The sequence below is a fragment of the Sebastes fasciatus genome, chromosome 22 (genome assembly GCF_043250625.1).
Source record: "Sebastes fasciatus isolate fSebFas1 chromosome 22, fSebFas1.pri, whole genome shotgun sequence".
In the NCBI taxonomy this organism is placed as follows: Eukaryota; Metazoa; Chordata; class Actinopteri; order Perciformes; family Sebastidae; genus Sebastes; species Sebastes fasciatus.
This window is the reverse complement of record NC_133816.1, coordinates 3,888,478-3,907,919: the sequence shown is the minus strand read 5'-3', so window position 1 is coordinate 3,907,919 and position 19,442 is coordinate 3,888,478. Positions and strand designations below refer to the sequence as shown.

The 19,442-nt window shown below is 41.1% G+C and overlaps 2 protein-coding genes across 3 annotated transcripts in view; both read right to left on the bottom strand.

Moving 5' to 3' along the window:
- The window catches only part of ppp2r5b (protein phosphatase 2, regulatory subunit B', beta), a 66,261-nt gene extending 62,104 nt beyond the window's left edge, over positions 1 to 4,157 (bottom strand). Inside the window, exon 1 of one of the 2 annotated variants that reach the window (XM_074623045.1) lies at positions 2,721 to 4,157. In XM_074623045.1, coding sequence (XP_074479146.1) covers positions 2,721 to 2,913 — 193 coding nt within the window. In that variant the 5' untranslated portion in view covers positions 2,914 to 4,157. The remainder of the gene's footprint in view (positions 1 to 2,720) is intronic. The other variant, XM_074623044.1, reaches the window with a different exon arrangement.
- Positions 4,158 to 10,246: 6,089 nt separating this feature from the next.
- Positions 10,247 to 18,047, bottom strand: batf2 (basic leucine zipper ATF-like transcription factor 2). The gene is made up of 3 exons (XM_074623864.1): positions 17,766 to 18,047; positions 15,984 to 16,103; positions 10,247 to 13,567 (listed from the first exon to the last, which is right to left on the bottom strand). Exons 1-3 carry the CDS (start codon positions 17,865 to 17,867, stop codon positions 12,521 to 12,523), a joined length of 1,269 nt encoding a protein of 422 aa, XP_074479965.1. The 5' UTR covers positions 17,868 to 18,047; the 3' UTR covers positions 10,247 to 12,520.
- Positions 18,048 to 19,442: the final 1,395 nt, after the last annotated feature.

Here is a 19,442-nt window from a genome sequence, read left to right as displayed (position 1 = left end):
CTTCATTCAGAAATAAATGAATGTGGCTTTAAACCTGCAGTTGGCAGAATGTTTTTGGCATCATTGGGCAAAAATTCCATAATAACCTTTCAGCATATTGTAATTCAAGTATTCTGAAAGAAAACTAGACTTCTGCACCTCCTCATGGCTCTGTTTTCTGGCTTTAGAGAATCTAGCCCACGATGGGAGACTTCGACCAATCACAGGTCCTTTCGTTGAGAGAGAGCGTTGCTATTGGCTGTTCATTCAACGGAGGCAGCTGTCAATCACTCGCAAACTCCAATCAAAAGGTCAAACTAGGCAGCGCTGATCAAATATGAATCAATATTCTGTTACTGTAATGCCCATTTCTCAGAAACATCTTGTAGTGTCCTGCCATTAGGAGCACTAGGAGCACATGCAGGAACATTATTTTTTTTCACAGATTATCTGTCTCATGCACTACTGTCAGGATATAGTGACAGTTTTATATAATAACTTATCATATTTACTCAAAGTTACCAACTTCAGCTTTAAAGGATGAATTTGAACAGACCATCTTTCTCCATCTTTAGGTCATTTTATCAGCAATGAGTACCTTTTCATGATACGTCTGTTCTTTTTCGCCCACTACACGTGCTGATGTTTACTCTGGGGGTGCTACTATCTATTATTTTGATTATGGGTTCATCTGTCATTGGGTTTTGATTAATCGATTGAAAGATTTTGTGTTTAAAAACTCAAGTGCCCAGAGTCCAAGGGGGCATCTTAAAATGTCTTGTTTTGTTAACCAACCGTCCAAAAACCCCGAAGATATTCAACTATATTAAACAGAGACAACCAGCAAATCCCATTTGAGAAGCTGGAACCAGAAAATGTGTGTCATTTTTGCCTAATAAATCGCCCTATTGATTCTCCTCTTTTTCTATCAGTACGAAACCGAACCCCACCCTGACCTGTCTGCAGGTTGAGCAGGTGGTTCTAGAGGAAATGTAGACAGCACTATTTGGAAATGAAAGCAAATGGGTTCCACGTCTTTACAGTCCCGTGCCTTCATCGTGAGAGGTTATTGAACGAGCTCACATGGATCAAAGTGGTCTCTGTGTAGTAACAGCAGCTCTGGGATTACAGCTATGGCAACAACAGACCTGCAAATAGTGCAGCTTCAACTGCCTTCATGAGGGATGTCAGCATCTTTACATTGTGTACAAGAATGTTTTGTATTCTATGTATTTTTTTTTTTAGGTTTATCTGTTGAGGCAATTAAGGCAGGCAGTGGGGGAGATGCTTCTTCTCCCATTTCCCAATCACGGAGACGAGCTGATGTTTGACGATTTTGTGTTTTAATGAGTCTGCAAGTGGTCCACATCAAGCTCAGTGACACTGCATATGTGAATTTGAGTTTGAACTCGACAAACTCCTCCTTAGCCACAGTTTGAAGCATATTTTGTTCAAAAAAAAACACACATAATCAGCTAGAATGCAAAGTTGTGATCGAGTTGATGATTGTGGCTAAAAATGAGGAGAATTGGAAGAAAAATTTCTTACTAATTTTTCATCCCTCCTACAATATATTCTAGTGGATTTTCGTCTGCTTCAGCAAAAATCAAATCTTAATATTACCTAAATATAAGAAGGTACAGTACAGGTCAATTCAATTAATCAATTATCTGTTGTAAACTGGATTTATTTTGGGTTGTTGGTCAATCAAAATGAGATTTCTGAAGACGTCCCCTTGGATTTTGGGAAACTGGAATGGACATCTTTCACTATTCCTTAATTTAATATACTAATGATTAATTATTCGTGATATAATAATTGTTTGTTGTGGCCCTAAAACAGAATAGTCCAACAACAGGCCTTTCAAAAAACCCAAAAGCAGACTAGCTCCCATCCGACAACAAATCAAATCCATTGCCATCACCTCTGTCAGTTAGAAAGGACAAGGACAGAGAGGACAATATGTCACTGGACACCTATCAATAGAAAAAACAAAACATCAATAGACCTTCTCCACAGAATGATCAACGGGTGTCTCTTGTGTAAAAGTCAGGAAATGGCTTTCCCTTTAATGTAGAGGTGTTTAAACAGTGAAGAAAGTGGAAGCAGTGTGTTTATGGTGACCTTGTTGGACTCTCATAGGCCCATCACTACAATATGTTGACCCATACAGTAAAGCAGTGTGTTTATGGTGACCTTGTTGGACTCTAAGGCCCATCACTATAATATGTGGACCCATACAGTAAAGCAGTGTGTTTATGGTGATCTTGTTGGACTCATAGGCCTATATCACTACAATATGTTGACCCCTACGGTAAAGCAGTGTGTTTATCACCTTGTTGGACTCTTATAGGCCCATCACTACAATGTGTTGACCCCTACGGTAAAGCAGTGTGTATATGGTCATCTTGTTGGACTCTTAGGCCCATCACTACAATGTGTTGACCCATACAGTGAAGCAGTGTGTTTATCACCTTGTTGGACTCATAGGCCCATCACTACAATGTGTTGACCCATACAGTGAAGCAGTGTGTTTATCACCTTGTTGGACTCATAGGCCCATCACTACAATGTGTTGACCCATACAGTGAAGCAGTGTGTTTATCACCTTGTTGGACTCATAGGCCCATCACTACAATATGTTGACCCATATAGTAAAGCAGTGTGTATATGGTCATCTTGTTGGACTCTTAGGCCCATCACTACAATATGTTGACCCATAGAGTAAAGCAGTGTCTCACCTTTGAGCAGTGGCAGTGGGGTGAGCTCCACCTGGGAGCTCTGGTAGCGGAACTGGGACGAGCTGTGGGACCTCCTCTGCCGGGCTCTGCGCATCGACCTCCGCGGGAAGCCGTCCACCTTCTCCGCGGACGGCACCGAGAAGCTGGTGGTCGGCGAGGACGGGCTGGTCGGAGGCAGCTTGGTCGTCTCCATGATGATGGCTGTGGTGCCTTTTGCACGCCTTGTGTGAGTGCGTAAAAAGGGGGTTCGCTTGAGAAGAAGATGAATGGAGGGAGGAGAGAGAGGGATGGATGGAGGAGTGGGTTGGCTTTCTGAATCACAGATGGATTATCAATTGATCAGAATGGATAGAGGCTCTGGGGTGGAGGAGGAGGAGGATGAAGGAGGAGGAGGAGGGAGAAAGGTGCAGAGGAGAGAGGTGAGGAGAGCTAGTATTATTCTGGATGTCCAGTCCTGGTGCGGTGATCCTTGCTGTCTCTCTATCAGAGCCGGACTGGAGATGATGATGGCAGCAGCAGCAGCATCCCTGATTCTTCTGCTTTTTCACGCACAGATGTCAAATATCTTGTGTATCATCCCTTGTGGAGGAGTAGCCCTGTGCAGCTACCAGATGATGCTCAGACAGGCGCGTCTCCTCTCTCCTCTCTCTCACACACACACACACACACACACACAAACACGCCTCTCTGCTGCTGTATTGGCGTCACACACACACACACAGACTTAAGTCATCGGCCTAAATTTGGGTTTTCTATAATTGATCCCTCCTCATGTAAAGAGAATAATGAAGCAGCTCCTGTTTATCCAGTAGCCCAGGTCAGTCTATTCTCCTCGATGATGCTCCTTATCAATAGATATCAGTGGTGTGTCCTGGTGGTGGATGATGATATCATGAAAGCATCAATCTGGGCCCACCTCGGCTGCTGCATCACTGTTGTCCTTCTCGGTGTTTTTTAACGGCTCCTCTGTCGACCGTTCAGACGGCCGCACCTGCTCTCGTTAGTGTGTGTTTTCTCTCTCAGAGGTGGATTAAAACCTCCTCCACACAACCTCCACCACCTCCTCCTCCTCCTCCTGCCGACCTCCAACCGTATCAGGGCGGGTGGAGACAAACCCTCAGCTCGCCGACATGTGCCGGTCCTCCGCCAGCGGCCGATGCAGCACCGAGCCCCGCCGCCGCCGCTGCTCCGGCTCCGTGATGACAGAGAGAGAAAAAACAGGAGGAAAATAGCAAGAAAAGCAGCCGTTGCTCCTCCGGTAAACCGGGAGTGAAAAAGACTGAAGGCCCGTGTTATACAATAGTACCCCGACTCTCTGTGTGTCAGACTGACGCGGTTTTTGCTCCCTGTCCCCCTTTCTCGGTTCCCGTTATCCGGTTATCCGGTCGTCCTACAGACAGCAGCCTCAGAGAGCTGCGTCAAGAAGCACGCAGTGAGGCGGGAGCACACCGGAAACCAGGCAGCAGGACCTTCACAATAAGACAAGAGAGAGAAAATAAAAAAGTGTGGGTGCAATTCAAATCTTTTTATTTCTAATTTAGTACATACTGCAGCTGTCCTTACAAAGTAGACAGAGAGATAGAGAGATAGATAGATAGATAGATAGATAGATAGATAGATAGATAGAGAGATAGAGAGATAGATAGATAGATAGATAGATAGATAGATAGATAGATAGATAGATAGATAGATAGATAGATAGATAGATATGTATAGGTAGGTAGATGGATAAATAGATAGATAGATAGATAGATAGATAGATCGATAGATAGATTTACTTCCTTTTCTGTTTTTTAGCTTACTTTACCTTTTTTATTTTACTGATCTTATTTACTCATTTTACTAAATGTATCTTACTTTATTGTTATTCTGTTAGGCACTGGTGCTAGAAATAGTACTTTTTATTTAATACACTTGAACTTGTTGTAATTTTGTTGTAATTTTGAGCAATCTCTGGCACAAGAATTTCCTGCGGGATTAATAAAGTTCTATCTTATCTGATTAATTGATAGATAGATAGATAGATAGATAGATAGATAGATAGATAGATAGATAGATAGATAGATAGATACATACTTTATTCATCCTGAGGGGAATTCAGGTGTCAAACAGCTCACATAACAAAGGCATAGTACAGTAGTGCACCAGAAATATAGATGAAGTAAAGGGGTAAAAGTAAACAGTAAGTAAGTACCAAATAAGTAAAAATCGAAAAATTTAATTTAAAATTAATAAAAGTACTGGCGGGTGTGCAACTGAGTGACAGGATTTGAGCAGTTAACAGTAGAATAAAAAGACACAGTAGCAGAACATGTCCAGATATGTGCAAAATATTTCAAGGTACGGCAATACAATTATTAAGGTGCAAAGAGGTCAAAAGTAATGCGTGACTAAGTAATTGAGTGACTTTAGCCACACTGTCAGACAAAGAGTGTCAAAGAGTTCTGAAGGCGTACCTTCCACTTCAGGGAGATGAGTCTATTGCTGATCCTGCTTCTCTGACTGGTATGTACTGTTACATACAGTATGCATACAATTTGGACTATAGGGTGACCAGATCCCAACCAAATGTGGGACAAAGAGTTTGTTTGTGTAGGACAATGTGGGCCATGTTACCGAGGCTGAGAGGTAGTCTACCATTTTTATATAATGTTTATCTAACTTAAAACAATAAACATTTCTTTTCTGCCCCATAGCTCGTAACATCCCTATGCTTTGCCCTATGGCTGAGACTCACGTGTACTGTGCCGCTAACGTGTGAAATTGAAAAATTTCGCTAAAGACTCTTAGAATCGCCTTCCATCAGCTTCACCCAGCTAGAAGTAGTTTCACTGTCTTTGTTGTAAGTGCATTTTCTTTTCTTTGTGGTAGTTTTCCATCATATTCCGCCGAAATCTGCTTATACTTTGTAACTTTGTGGTGAATCACAATTTTCCACGTTGTCCGTAGCAAAGACGGTGACAGGTTAACCTGCACTTGACCCACGTGTGCACAGTTTGATTGACATCGAACACAGCCGTGATGACAGCCTTCCCTGCTCTCTTCACAGCCAATAGGATAAAAGACAGATTTAAAAAAAAAAAAAAAGCATTTGTCCTGCAGTGGTTTGACTTTTGAAAACTTGAGCCAATCCAAATGAGGGACATCGACTCAATATGTGGGACGCAGGAAAAGAGATAAAAATGCTGTGCAGTCCCACATAAAGAGGGACACCTGGTCACCCTAATTGGGACCTATAGTGCCTTCAAATGGGGTGGTGTTTACCGTGTTCACGAGAAGAGTCCATATGAACGCCCTCCTCATGTTGTATTCACAACATCGTAAGTGGAAAGTTTCTAAAAAGCTCAGAGTTCACGAGGTGTGACGTGTTTGTTGACGTTGTCAGAAATGGCGGAGGCCATGGAAGTGAACTTTTCGGTGCATCATAAATTAATATATTGTAATTTTAGTTGCATGTTGTTTTTGTTCGTAATTTTATAATTCTGAGGAAAATGTTGATATTCCCAACGGCCTCATCTTTCTCCTCTGTCATTACGCTTTTGCATTTACTGCATTATGTTACCCATTTGCTAGCTTGCTAATTGTTAGCCTCTGTGGCTTCTAGATGCTGACGACAGTAACATTAACATTGCAGTTGCTTAGCAGCAAACCACTTGAACGCCAAACGTAATGTATACAACTTCCCATGTTGTAATAACAAGTGCTATGGACGCAGTTGTGAACTCGGACTCTGGCGGACCGTTTTTGTGTCAAATTATTGATTTCTTAAGTAAGTAGCCGCGTAATCAGTGGGATTATGTACAGCTAGCGGGTCATTGTTGTAACAATGACCCGCTAGCTGAACATTATCCCTCACTTAGTAGCCTATCAACCATATTCCAAGAGAAAGTTACAATTAATAAACGTACCAGTTGTTGTAGAGTGAACCTGGGGCTTCTCAGGGCCCAGCTGGGAGTCATTGGGTTGTTAACTGAATTGCCCAGTTGGTAATCCCACATTGAATGGGCCTATGACAAGAAAATAAATCAAATAGATAAGGATGTCAAACAGTTGTTTTTAAACCCAAATCATATAGATTATCTTTATTATCACATTAAAACATATTCATGCTATTTGTGCAAACAACTCGAGTGTTGTGAGTGTCTAATTTCCACCAGCAGTGAATGTGAATTTTTTAAAAAGGCAAAATGCAGGCAAACAACCGACGGTAAGTAAGCATTGTAAGATGAAAGTATCCCTGGATATGGTGGTAAACTCAGACCTGCAGTGTGAGGCTTACTGACATAACAAGATTTCCTAAGAACTGAAGGAGAACACATCTTTTGAAGTGAGGTGCTGGCTTGCAGGTTGACATCAAAGAAAGGAGGTGGAAAGTCTCACACTCAAAAGTCCAACGCAATCTTTAATATATAGGATGCCAGAGGCCAGCGTCTCGGCAACAAGATATATCAAAATGCTGATAACTGAACAGATTGCATTGGAGTTCCTCGAGGCAGATTCTGCATCTAAATGCATTCAATCATTCAACAACAAAACAGCTGAACCTGCAGGCCTATATTTGAAGGGTCAATAAAGACAGAGAAATATATTCCTCATTATCTTACTAAGCAATACCACATTAGACTGAACAAATGCTTCCATCAGTATTGACTAAGAAGGGGTCAAGGTCATCTGCCAAGAGCCAGTGGACATCAGTGGAAAATGGAGAAAGATCAAGAAGAGCATTTGTATAGTAGCTGCCCACCGCTCCTAATTCTAGGAAGGATTAAATGCAGTAGCTAAATTTCCCTGTGTGCTGTGACAATAAAAGTTGATTTACATTTACAGTTACATCTATTTCGCCCACCATTTTTTAGGAATACAAACTCTTGATTAATACAAAATGAAAACAGAATGACAAGCTCAGTTTCTTTGCATATATTCCATAATTATTTCAACCCTGGGCATAGCAATAAATAAATATTATACAGTGCAGGAAGAGGCAAAAAAAACACTAGGCTTATCTGAAGCCTCCACCTAGAGACAAGATTAATATACAGAAATGATGACAAACAATCAGAACAAGATATATATATATATATATATATATATATATATATATAATAACAACAATAGCAATACAATATATCAAAAAAGACAAGAAGTGTGCATGATGTGCATAACCAAATGTGCATGAATGTATGTGTGTGTGTGTGTGTGTGTGTGTGTGTGTGTGTGTGTGTGTGCGTGCGTGCGTGCGTGCGTGCGTGCGTGCGCGTGTGTGTGTGCGTGTAAGTGTATGGTTTGTGTTTGTGAGGGGGATACTAGTTTAAACATCTACAATGACTTCTGGGCAATAGAAATCAAACATAACACTATGAGTGAACAAAAAAAAAACAGATACATGGACAACATGGGGGAAGCAATTACAAACAGCAATTAATTGACCCTTTCAGTAACAAAATGACCCTTTAACTAACCCATTTAACTTGCTGAAGTAATAAAACACACAAGGATCTTAAGTGCATATCATATTCTGTCCAAAAACGAGAAGCCTTACAGAGTGAAGTTGTGAAAAAAAATGTTTTTGAGGTGCATCAATAAGGGTTTTATTTTGAAAGCTGTAACCGGATGCTCCCTCGTGTCCCTGTGCCAGTGTTGCCGCTGGTTCCTCTCAGCTTTAAAGGTGGTGCAAGGAGAGAGAGAGAGAGAGAGAGAGAGAGAGAGAGGCATGAGGCTCCTCAATGCGGATGACGCTATAGGATGGATTTATTTATTTATTTATTAGTCTGTATTTATGTGGCCTGGCTCTGCCTCGGTTCATTTTAAACAGATGCGTCATTAGTGTCACCTCTGGCAAAACATCTGGCTGCGGTCTCATCCGGTTAGGACATGTCTCCTTCAGCAGCAGCACCGCGGAGACGCTCCTCGCTGTTTCTGTCTGACTCCCTCCTCCTCTACTCCTCCCATCCCTCCCTCCCTTTCTCCATCTTCCTATTTGAGGTGAGCGCATGCGAGCGTGTTGATTGCGCGTGCACGCGGGTTGTAGTTGGCTTTGAGGATCAGGTCTCATCCATTGTTCTTGTCTTCACTAAGCCACTTGTTCTCTCTCCCTCTCTCCCTCACACGCACACACACGCGCGCAAAAGCGCAATTATCCACGCGCTCTCATCTCGCTCTCAGTTGCACCTTGGCTGAGCAGTGAGTGTGTCAGTGAGCGTGTCAGTGAGTGTGTCTCCAGCCTTGAACCTGCTCACTGCCCCTCTCACCATAAACACTATCTGATATTCAACACAAGGGCGTGCGTAATACCACGCGCCTGCGCCCCTTCCTCTCCTCCTCCTCCTCCTCCTCCTCTTCCTCTGTGTTGTGTCGCAGATGAGCTCAGCCGGTTGCCTTCTGGGAAAACTACCGGGTGGACCGTCAGTCCGGTAAGTGTCTGGTAGAGCTGCTGGTCTGCATCTCATTAGCCCTCACCACCAGAGGCTGTTAATACTGCTCTGACATTTAGAAACACTCTGCTCAACAGCACTCTATTATTGCCTTGTACTCTATAACAACTGTGAGATAATCTACCAAACATCCTCTCAAGTCTATATTCAATCTGGTAAGGTGTGTATAAATTCTAATAATAGATTATAATCTATTAACAAGCCTAGTGGCTGTATATATAAGCACAGCGGTGCTTTGAGCCAAATGCTGAAAACGGCACGCGAACATTCCGATGATGACGATGCTAACATGCTGAACCCTCTCAGTTTAGCATGTTAGTGTGCTAAGATTTCCTAATTAGAACAAAACAGTAAAAAAAGTACAGCTGGGGCTGATGGGACATTTTCATTAGCTTTAAAAGTACAGTGTGTAGGATTTGGCGTCATCTAGTGGTGTGGTTGCAGATTGCAACCAACTGAGTACCCCTCCGCTCACTCCTCCCTTTCCAAGACTGCGGTGACGTGAGCCGCCCCTTGAACCGTGGTAACGCCATTCGCCTCGCTCAAAGGTCATCCTTACGATGATAACACTACTTTAGGAGTCAGTTGTATAGCAACGTCTATCTAAATTTAGCTAACAATAGCCATCAAAAGCAACCTGTCATAGTAGACCAAATAACGTAGTGGCAGCGGAAATTCTGAGTGTATTGAACGGATGAAGGATGTGTTTTATGTAAGGGATAATGTACAGCGAGCCGGTCGTTGTTGTAAAATAAACCCTGATAGGGCGATGCGGCCCGACACAAAGTGGAGGGGTCTTGTCAGAGTCAAACATCAGAACTGCACACATAGCAACGGTCTGTTATACATAGCAACAGTCTGCTATAAAGAAATAACAGACTATAGAACGCAGTGATTGAGCAATCAGAATCGAGTATTCAACAAAGCCGTTTAATAATGCTAATTAATTTAACTTTTCATTTGTAATAAGAGTAATGTGTTATTTGCTCTTTTAAAAGTCACGCAGCATCACTTTCATTATAGTTATATATCATATTAGATTATTATAGTACATATAGAACAGCATTGTTAATTGAGTAAAAGTGAGAAAATGTTTCAAGAATTTTTTTTTATTTGTAATGATTTTTTCTATTGCAACCAGTATAAAATATATTAATCTAATGCATGTTAAATACTAAATATTCATAACTCACACAGACACACACAAAGCCTCACACTAAATCATAAACTTCTGTGTAGAGTACACATTCATATATCCTCCAACTGGAGATATAGTGTATATAAAGCAGAATAATCTACATAAATCATCCTTTGAAAAAACATCGTCAAAAATCGTCATTTTAATACAATCATGATGCATAAGCTATATTTCCTTACTTAAAATCCACTCTTAATTCCTCTACAGCAGTGATAGTTCGTATAAAACAGGATTGAGTCGCCTCCTGGGTCTCTTATTGTCAGTTACAGGGAGAGGATGTCAAATGGAAAGAAATACGTTATTTCTCTCATTTGTCTCACTTGAACTAAACACAATAAGGGAATTGACAATTACTCATTTTTTTTTTATCATAGGTTTAGATCCACAGGGGTGTTAGTGGGCCACAAGATCTTAGGTCCTGACATTTGTCTCCATGTAACCACTAGGGGGCCCCAGAGCAAAAACGAGCTGTGGGCATCTTTTGATCCTGTTTGACGTTATTCAATTCAGCACACATTTATTTGTGAATATGAACATTTGTACTAGTGGATAAATAATTTAGATACCCAAACTATTTACTATTTGCAATTAACCAAATAACCACAGACCAACAGATACACAATCTGGGGTCCCTGAGGGTAGTTGGGCCTGGGCAGTACTCACTTTGTCTGCAAGCTGCAAAGCTGGTAAAAGGCCTGAATTAACAATGAAACATATAGTAGCGTAATTACAGTAAGTAGAAGTGATGCAATTCTATTATTTGAAGTGAAGAAGAAAAGAGATAAATCTGTTTTATCATCTGAAATGTAGAAATATAAATAATTATAGCTTTTAACAAAACAAAATCAGCAAATTGACTTTAAAGTCCCCATTTAACAGAAGTTAGAGCGCCTTTAACTGCTGTACTGTGACGTATTTCACAGTGAAACAGAATATTTGAGCGGTTTACAGTTGCGAGAGGGATTTAAATGCGGGCAGGCTTTGAGTTTAGCTCGATACGGAGCTACAGAGCAGAGGAGTTTTGGTGCTGCACTGACAAAAAGTTAAGTTTCCCTTGAATGAATTAGACCTCAGCCATCTTGTTTTGGAAATGAACACAGCGTTTTTGCCCACTGATATCCAAAAACACATCTCTCTTCCTTCGATCAAAGAACGTATATCGATTCGATCCGCAAACGATTGGCTAGCTAGTCGCTCAAAGTCTCATTTGATTGGATGAATTTTTATAAACCCCTCCAAGTGCAGATTGAGAAATCATTTACAGGAAGAGAAAATGTTGATCAAATTTTGATGTAAAAATACAATGATACTGTAACATATATTTGGCATATAACAAGAGGTAAATGAACAATTAACACAGGATTAAAACTGGACTTTAAATTATCAATAGCACCAAAAATATGTGCAACTGTGTGAGGAGAGTGTGTGATTGTGTATTTTAAAAAGAGGTAAAAAATAAATTTCCTGTCATTAAATCCTAACTACCGTAATCTGCAGCCAGGCCACGGCCGTGTGGTTAACTTTGGCAGGGCATATGTTCACACATGAGGTTCCAGCCACAGATGGAAATTTCTCCTTATGACATTTCCTTGAAATGGCAAGGAAGTGAGTACTCCACCCTCATCTATTGAGTCATTTTTTTCATTTTCTCTACTCTGGATTAAGGAAGGGATGACACAGATTTAGTTCGAAAAAAAATGGGATCATTCCATTGAGTTTTGGATTATTGCAGAAAATAAGCTCTGTGGCAAACAAACATTTATGATACTTCACAAATGAACACCACCTTCATGATTTTCAAAGTTAAAAGCTAACGTCATCTAACTAAAAACCCATTAAAAAAAACATTGACTTCCAGACGAAGGATCCAGAAGTGCTAAAATGCTAACTCATTTCTGGGTTTCAGGACTCATTCCTGTAGCTCTCTATACTAAATCACAAGAGTGTCCCTTTAAGAAGCAGAAAGCTGAATATGAGCAACAGCCCAGACAATTTGTTTGGCCCCCTTGGTTCATATTCTGATGTCAAGTTTTCCATATAAATCTGTCTGCTTGCGTTTAATTTCTGTAGCTGCTCAGCAGAGTTTGAGTCAACAGCTCAAAATGTAGAAATATATAAATTAAAACAACCATTTTGGCACAAGGTCTTCCTTTGCTCTGTGGCATGTAGTGCTACTGGGAACCGGTCCCACTTAGTATCCAATCGTTGCCCTCCAGGAGCTCAGAAAGGGACAGATCTCTTGAGGTATCCCCCAACAGTGGCAGCGAGGGTGGAGGTTGAGGGGGAGGTCCATCAAAGCTGCTGGAGGTAGTCGGAGACACATTAAGGGGACTCGGCACAGTGAGCATGGAAAGCAGAGACACGCGATTGACTTGTCGATTATAACTCGGCTCAAAAGCAGAGGCAGGCGATGGCACCGAGGGGCCCTGGAGAGCAGGATCTTGAAGAGTTGCTGGTAAAAGGGAACACGGCGGACTTGAATTGGTTGAATTTCTGCTGAACTGACCTGGATGAAGCTGGGCCTCGTTCATGGGACAACCTGGCGCTACTAGACCTGCGTATTCTACCGCTAAACGTGAGTAAAGGGGCGCTACATTCGGTGAAGCGGTAAGAAAAGAAGCTGGTGTCATTAGAAATTCATCCATCGCAGAGAAACGAGCATTTGCTGACATTGAAGAGCTCTCGTGGATGGTGCCTTGACCAGGTCGAGGCGGAGCAGCTGCGGCAAGAGAGCTGGAGGGGTTTGAAGCGAGGCCCGTGCACACAGGCGGAACGTTTGATGTGATTAGAGGAGGAGGATCTTCGCTAAACAAAGAGTGAGGAGCCGGGGCTGTGGAGAAAGACACGGGAGCTGTTACAGAGAAGAGTTCAGTGGGTGAGCCGCTAGGTGAGGCTGATGTTGTAGTTGTTGGAGGAGCAGAAAACGCGGGATGTGCGCTTTCAACACAGTCACGGGTTTGAAGACCTGGGCTGCAGGTTAAGGAGGTAGAGAGTGAAGGGGCAGCAGCAGCAAAAGTGGAGCTTGAGGCCTGGCGATGGGCTCCAGGAGGGCTGGAGCTGCTCTGACTGTCGGCTGAGGTGGAGAGGTGGGTGGAGTCTTTGAGGCAGCAGAGAGGCTTGTGTTGTTCCAGAGCCGTCGTGTAGAGCTGGAGGTCTTTTTTCAACGCGGCAATCTCCTTTTTAAGGGCTGAATTTGATTGCTCCCAACCCTGGAGCTCCTGAGGAAGAAGAGGGTATGGGAGGTAGAAAAAAAGAGAGAGAGTTAATGTCAAGGTGAGTCAGGGCTATCTTTATTATCCCTAACAATGGACCTCATCAGCCATAAAAAACTGATTACAGACATACATCAAAAGACAGCCCACCCACACAATATCACACCTTGTGCTGTAATGAAACAGCTACAGACGAGCGATACTAATGACACTCTTCTTTAAGACCCTTCTTGAGTGCCGTAATAGAAAGTACAACAGCCACAGAGCGGATGGTGTGCGGCCACAGTCGGAACCTCGAAGGAGAACTGAGATATTGCTTCTAAGCGACAGTACTGCAAGTTCAGCATGAGAGGAGAGAGTGGGTGGTGGGGAAGAGCATTAAAGGTGATTCCCTGCAGAGTTGGTGAGATTCACGTGTAAAATAAAGAGTCAAAAATTGGCTAGAAACCTTTAAAAATTCATTTATTTTTCTAGAATTGTTGTCTCCTGGTTTATCAAGCAACTAAACTCCCGCTTTTATGGCCTCATTAAGTTTCAGTGCAGCCTGATAACACTTCTCCCCCCGTAGCAGCCGGTATTCAGCTCCATTGAGCACCACCTACTGCAAGTACAGACTTGAATAACACTCTGTGTTTCCCCTCAGTGAGATTACATTATAGTATCCTAAGGTCACAGAGGTCACAGTCAAACTAGAGCTGCTATGCGGTTGTGCGTCACGTTTTTCTGACCCTTTAAACCGTGAACTGCTGACCGCAAGTTCGGGAGTCACACTGGTTTGTTGCAGCGATGCTTCTCAAAAATAGGAGCAGAACTGAAAGAGAAAAAAGAGGGAGAAAGAAAGCGAAAGTCTGGTCTCAAAAGGCACACACACACGCCCATTCCTAAATCCGGTAAACACACACTTATCCAACCAGTTATAGCAGGTAGGATAATGTAAGAGGCAGGTAAGGCCGACTTTAATGAATGTCAAAGACAAAGGAAAAAAGGAAGAAAAATGTCCCCAATCATGTTGGGCGCAGCGCAGTGAACTACGGTTTGATTTTCATATTGTCATAAGGAGAGTCATATAACACCTTTTATGGGGGCGAGATGTATTCATGGTCTGTGAGTAATAAATCAGACGACAGATTTATGAAAATGAAACAAAACCGCCAGATCAGGGTTTACTCACGTCTGCAGTTGAAGAGTCTAAAATTAAAACCACTAATCAAGATTTAACTTAAAGGGTTAGTTTGACTTTTTTTTGGGAAATATGCGTATTCGCTTTCTCGCCCGAGAGTTAGACAGGAAGATCGATCCCACTCTCTACATATGTGAATCAATCTCCTCCTCATCCAACACTCGGCAAGAGAGCGAATAAGAGTGTGTCCCAAAATGTCAAACTATTCCTTTAATGTCATTGTTTACTCTTCCTCATGAGAGAAAAAAATGATACAGAAAATTGGTGGTGAATCCTTTTAGAGGTGTAACGATCAACTATTAAATTAATCACCAACTAGTTTTATAAATCGATTAATTGGTTTGAGTAATTTTTGGTTTGAGTAACTATTCCTTTAAGATTCAAGATCTTAAAGGAATACTTTGACATTTAGGGAAATATGTTTTTGGAAATGTCAAACTATTCCTATAATGTAATTTTTACTCTTCCTCATGAGAAAAAAAACTGATGCAGACAATTTGTGGTGAATCTTATTAATAACGGCAACACACATTTTAATATGAAACTTCAATCACCAAAAATGCAGAGCCCTATCCTTTAACACCATATTTGTACAAAACAGTCCTTAAAAGGACCTTTCAGAGGGGTGACTGTATTCTCGTAGGATGTAATTATGTCTGATTTTAAAAGCAATATATCCATAAGTAGTTTTCAATGAAGTTTTTCATGACGTTTTCCGAGTCAGGACACTTTTTTGCTTCGTTGAATCCAATCAGAAAGTTGACTCAGCGCTTCAGGAAGTCCGTAATGTGTGTGTGTGTGTGCGTCCCTGTGTAGCACAACCTGTGGAATTTGCCCCTCAGGAAAAAAAAATAAACGACAGAGAGGCACTGAACAGAGGTGGGAGTGTATGTGTGTGTGTGTGTGTGTGTGTGTGTGTGTGTGTGTGTGTGTGTGTGTGTGTGTGTGCGTGTGTGCGTGCGTGTGTGTGAAGAGGAAAGGGAGGGCCAATGGGGAGGGCAAACCAGAGGGAGTGAAAGCCCTTCTCCTAAGGCAGAGTATTTACAAGAAACGGCTATGAGCATGTTGTCAGATTACACAACACACACACACGCACACACTCCACTAGTCACACCACACAGCCGGTGTGTGTGTGTGTGTGTGTGTGTTTCTGTGTGTGTGTGACTGAAAAGGAGACAGACACAGTCACTGGGTGATGGTGTAAGGAAGGGAGAACTATTATAATGAATGAATGATTCGAACCTCGTGAAGTTCGTCCGCTCTCTCCGTCTGTTTTCTCCGGCTCTTCCTCGCCGCGTCCCGGTTCTTCTCTTGTCTTCTTCTTCCTCTGTTTGTCTTAGGTTGCCCCTCTCCTTCTCTCTCCTGTAAAGATGAACGCTACAGTTAACCAAACTATCTAGATCCTTGCTTGTGTTGTACAAATTCTCAGATGTACGTCGCTTTGGACAAAAGCGTCTGCTAAATGAAATTGTAGAATTGTAGAATTGTAGAATTGCAAACTCATCTAGGATTAATTACAGTAAACACACTTCTCGTGTGGCATCCCCTACTGCCTTTTAAGGTATTATAGTTCTTAAGGTCATGAGACAAACCTATCACATGAAATTACACGAGGTCTCTTAATTAAAGTGGGAAGTTGTTGTGATGTCGCTTGTCATGTTAAATTCAGGAGCAGGGCATAAACAAAAACATTATAGGTGCAACCTTTTCAAAGCTGCATCTAACGATTTCTTCCATCACTGTGTTTGACTCAACTGGACCCAAAATGGGACGAGAAGCACTCATTATTTTCTGTATATTAAATGTTTACCCCAAATAGTAGCTCATCTGTGCTGAAAACAAGATTACATTACATTCATTTGGCATTTGAAAACGCATGCAAACTCAACAGGAGCTTCATGTCAAGTGCATCCCTCTCAGCTAAACTAAAAGGGTATTCATTGTGAAAGTATATATATATTGTTTGTAAGAATTCAGAAGTGCGCTTTTTCTTTGCCCTTGAAAATACTGATGGCGGAAACAGAAAAGTGACAATCATTATCAGAGGTAATAAGTGTATCAACTTTCCTACCGGCACCATACATTACAAGGTAGAGAGGAACACTTGTGTTGGAAACTTGGAAATCCAACGCACTTTTTTTGTCTTTTCAGACCACTTTTAGGTGAATATGACAATATATCATCAAAATGATATAAAAATGTCTATTGTATAGATTTTTCTATTTAGTTTCTATCACGACATAGGCTAGGCCTAGATTTATTTCTTTTTTTTCTCTCTATTATTTCACTTAAAACTTTTGTTCTCATTTTGCACTCAAGTTCTTAAAATGAGAAAATACTCAGTACTTTTCATTTGTCATGTATATCATTTATTTTTGTTTAATTCATACAAAAAAAAGACTTTACCATGTGGTTATTTCATATAGACTATTTATTTAAAAATGAAAGATTGTGATATATATCATTATTGAGATATGAAATTACCTATATCATGATAGAAGATTTTGCCCTAGCTGATTCTATTTAAAATATTTGTGGACCTTTATTGAGCCTTTATTAGATAGTGGACAGTTGAGAGGTGACAGAAAATAATAAATGTCCCTAGCTGGAGCTGAACAGGAGACTTTGCAATCACACTAATCTTGATGGGAAAATCCTATAATATAACTAATAGCCCTATTATAGGGATTTAGACTGTATGTAAGGTGCTCAGTGGTGGGTTTGATAATAATAACTTTATTTTTTATAGCACTTTTCAAAAACAAGTTACAATGTGCTTTGAAAAAGAAAAAAAACAAGAAATGCATAGATAAAAGTGGAATAAAATGTATACAAATAACATTTTAGTTTGGGTGACTATTCTACTTTATTCTCATATCTGCCTTTTATTGTATATCTCTATAATACCTATGTGATACTTTTAGTACAAGTTACACTATATTTAGTCCTAGTGATGAGATGACATGATGTGGTTATTTGTACGTGATGGATAGATAGATGAGGAGAATGAGTGGTCCTACTCACCGATCCACCGGTGTTGCTGCCCTCAGCGGACACAGAGCCGGAGCCGGAGCCGGAGCCGGGGCTGTTGAGCTCGTAGCCAGCCTCCATGAATAACGGGGACATGACTGTCTGTCTATCTGTCTGTCTGAGTGTCCACCTGCAGGATGCACCGTCAACGAGCCCGGATCATCCTCCGTGCTGCGCGCCCGCAGTTGAAACCGGTGCCATTCAAACCGTGAAGTTGACGCCTCTGCAGCTCGAGGTTGAACACCGGTTGTGTGAACGTGCAGCCCAGACTGAGGCGCTCCAGCAGTGCGTCCGGTCGCTTTTTAGCGCACGGAGTTTGGCATCAGACCACCGATGATGCAACATGATGCTGCGGCTGCTTTCGGTTTCTCTTTATTGTAAACTCACCCGCTGCTAGGTAATGAGCTGGAAATGGGGTCTGTGCTGCCTTCACGGGGAGTATGTTAGTTTCAGTGTCAGATGGATAGACAGACAGATAGACAGACGGGTGGGTGGATGGATAGAGAGATAGATAGATAGATGTACTTTATTGATCCCAAACTGGGAAATTATTGTGTAGCAGCAGCAGGTTATAAGCAATGCGCAGGAACATTACATTAAATGTACAAGTCGACACTAAAGAAATATATCCATAGAAAACAAAATATAAAGAATATTGGAATACACTATAAATATACCAGACTACTACAACTAGCATAAAAATAATCTAAATTATAAACATAGAATAACCCACTATATACATTAGCAAAGTGTGCAAGTTACAATGTTTGTTCTTTAATTAAAAAATAAAAATAATTGAGGTAGTAAATTTGCAAATCGTAGATGTGCAAAATTCAACATGTGCAAGAATATCACAGACTAAAACAGAAGGAGTGTGTCTGTAACGGTACAAACAACGCTTAAAGCAGAAATGTTTAAAGCTGACCCAGTGATACAACTTTATAAAGCTTTTTCAAGTGGTTGCTGTTTTTTTTTAAGAAGAGGAGAACCAAAAGGAAGCAAACTGAACAGAACCAATTCACTTTTAGGATGTGACTGTTTTTATTTGTAAACTTTTCTGCTGGTGGTGTCAAATCTCCTTCTAATCTATTTGAGTGGCTTTATTCTGCAACTATTGATTCAGTAGTATATTTTTCCATAAGCATCATAGTACAGCCACATTGTCCTGATATTTCCGACAGTACCTGAAGGCATCATGATGAATGGCTGGGAGAAGCTGTTGGAGAACAGGAACAGATCAGTCAGGATGACCATATTAATATTATGAATAAGGATGCTCCTCCTTCACGTGCAGGGGCTTTCTCATGTGCTTTTGCCAGGAAATGAACAGCCAACAGGTTTTACCGCTTCTCTGCAGGATGTGATGTAACTTGGTATAAAAGTAAAAGTAAAAGTGTTCCCACACCAAAATGTTTTACAAATATATGTATTATTTGTACTAAGTTTGTTGACATTTATAACCAGAATAAAGCATTTAGCCTGATATGAGAAGGAATCCTTAATAAATTAAATTCAATGTCATAGCTCAGAGATATGATGACCTTGACCATAATGTTCATTACTAGGTAAATATCACATATCCATAATTCTGAGTTCTCAAAATATCTAGCTAACATAAAATGTATTATTAAAATTGATTGTTTTAATTGATACTTGCTAATTATAAAAAAT

Excerpts from the sequence above, each read along its gene's own strand:
- batf2 (XM_074623864.1), bottom strand. The coding sequence starts at position 17,867 with ATGTCCCCGTTATTCATGGAGGCTGGCTACGAGCTCAACAGCCCCGGC. Across the intron at positions 16,104-17,765 it reads GCAGCAACACCGGTGGATCG|GAGAGAGAAGGAGAGGGGCA; the intron begins GTGAGTAGGACC and ends TCATCTTTACAG. Across the intron at positions 13,568-15,983 it reads GAGCGGACGAACTTCACGAG|GAGCTCCAGGGTTGGGAGCA; the intron begins GTTCGAATCATT and ends CTTCTTCCTCAG.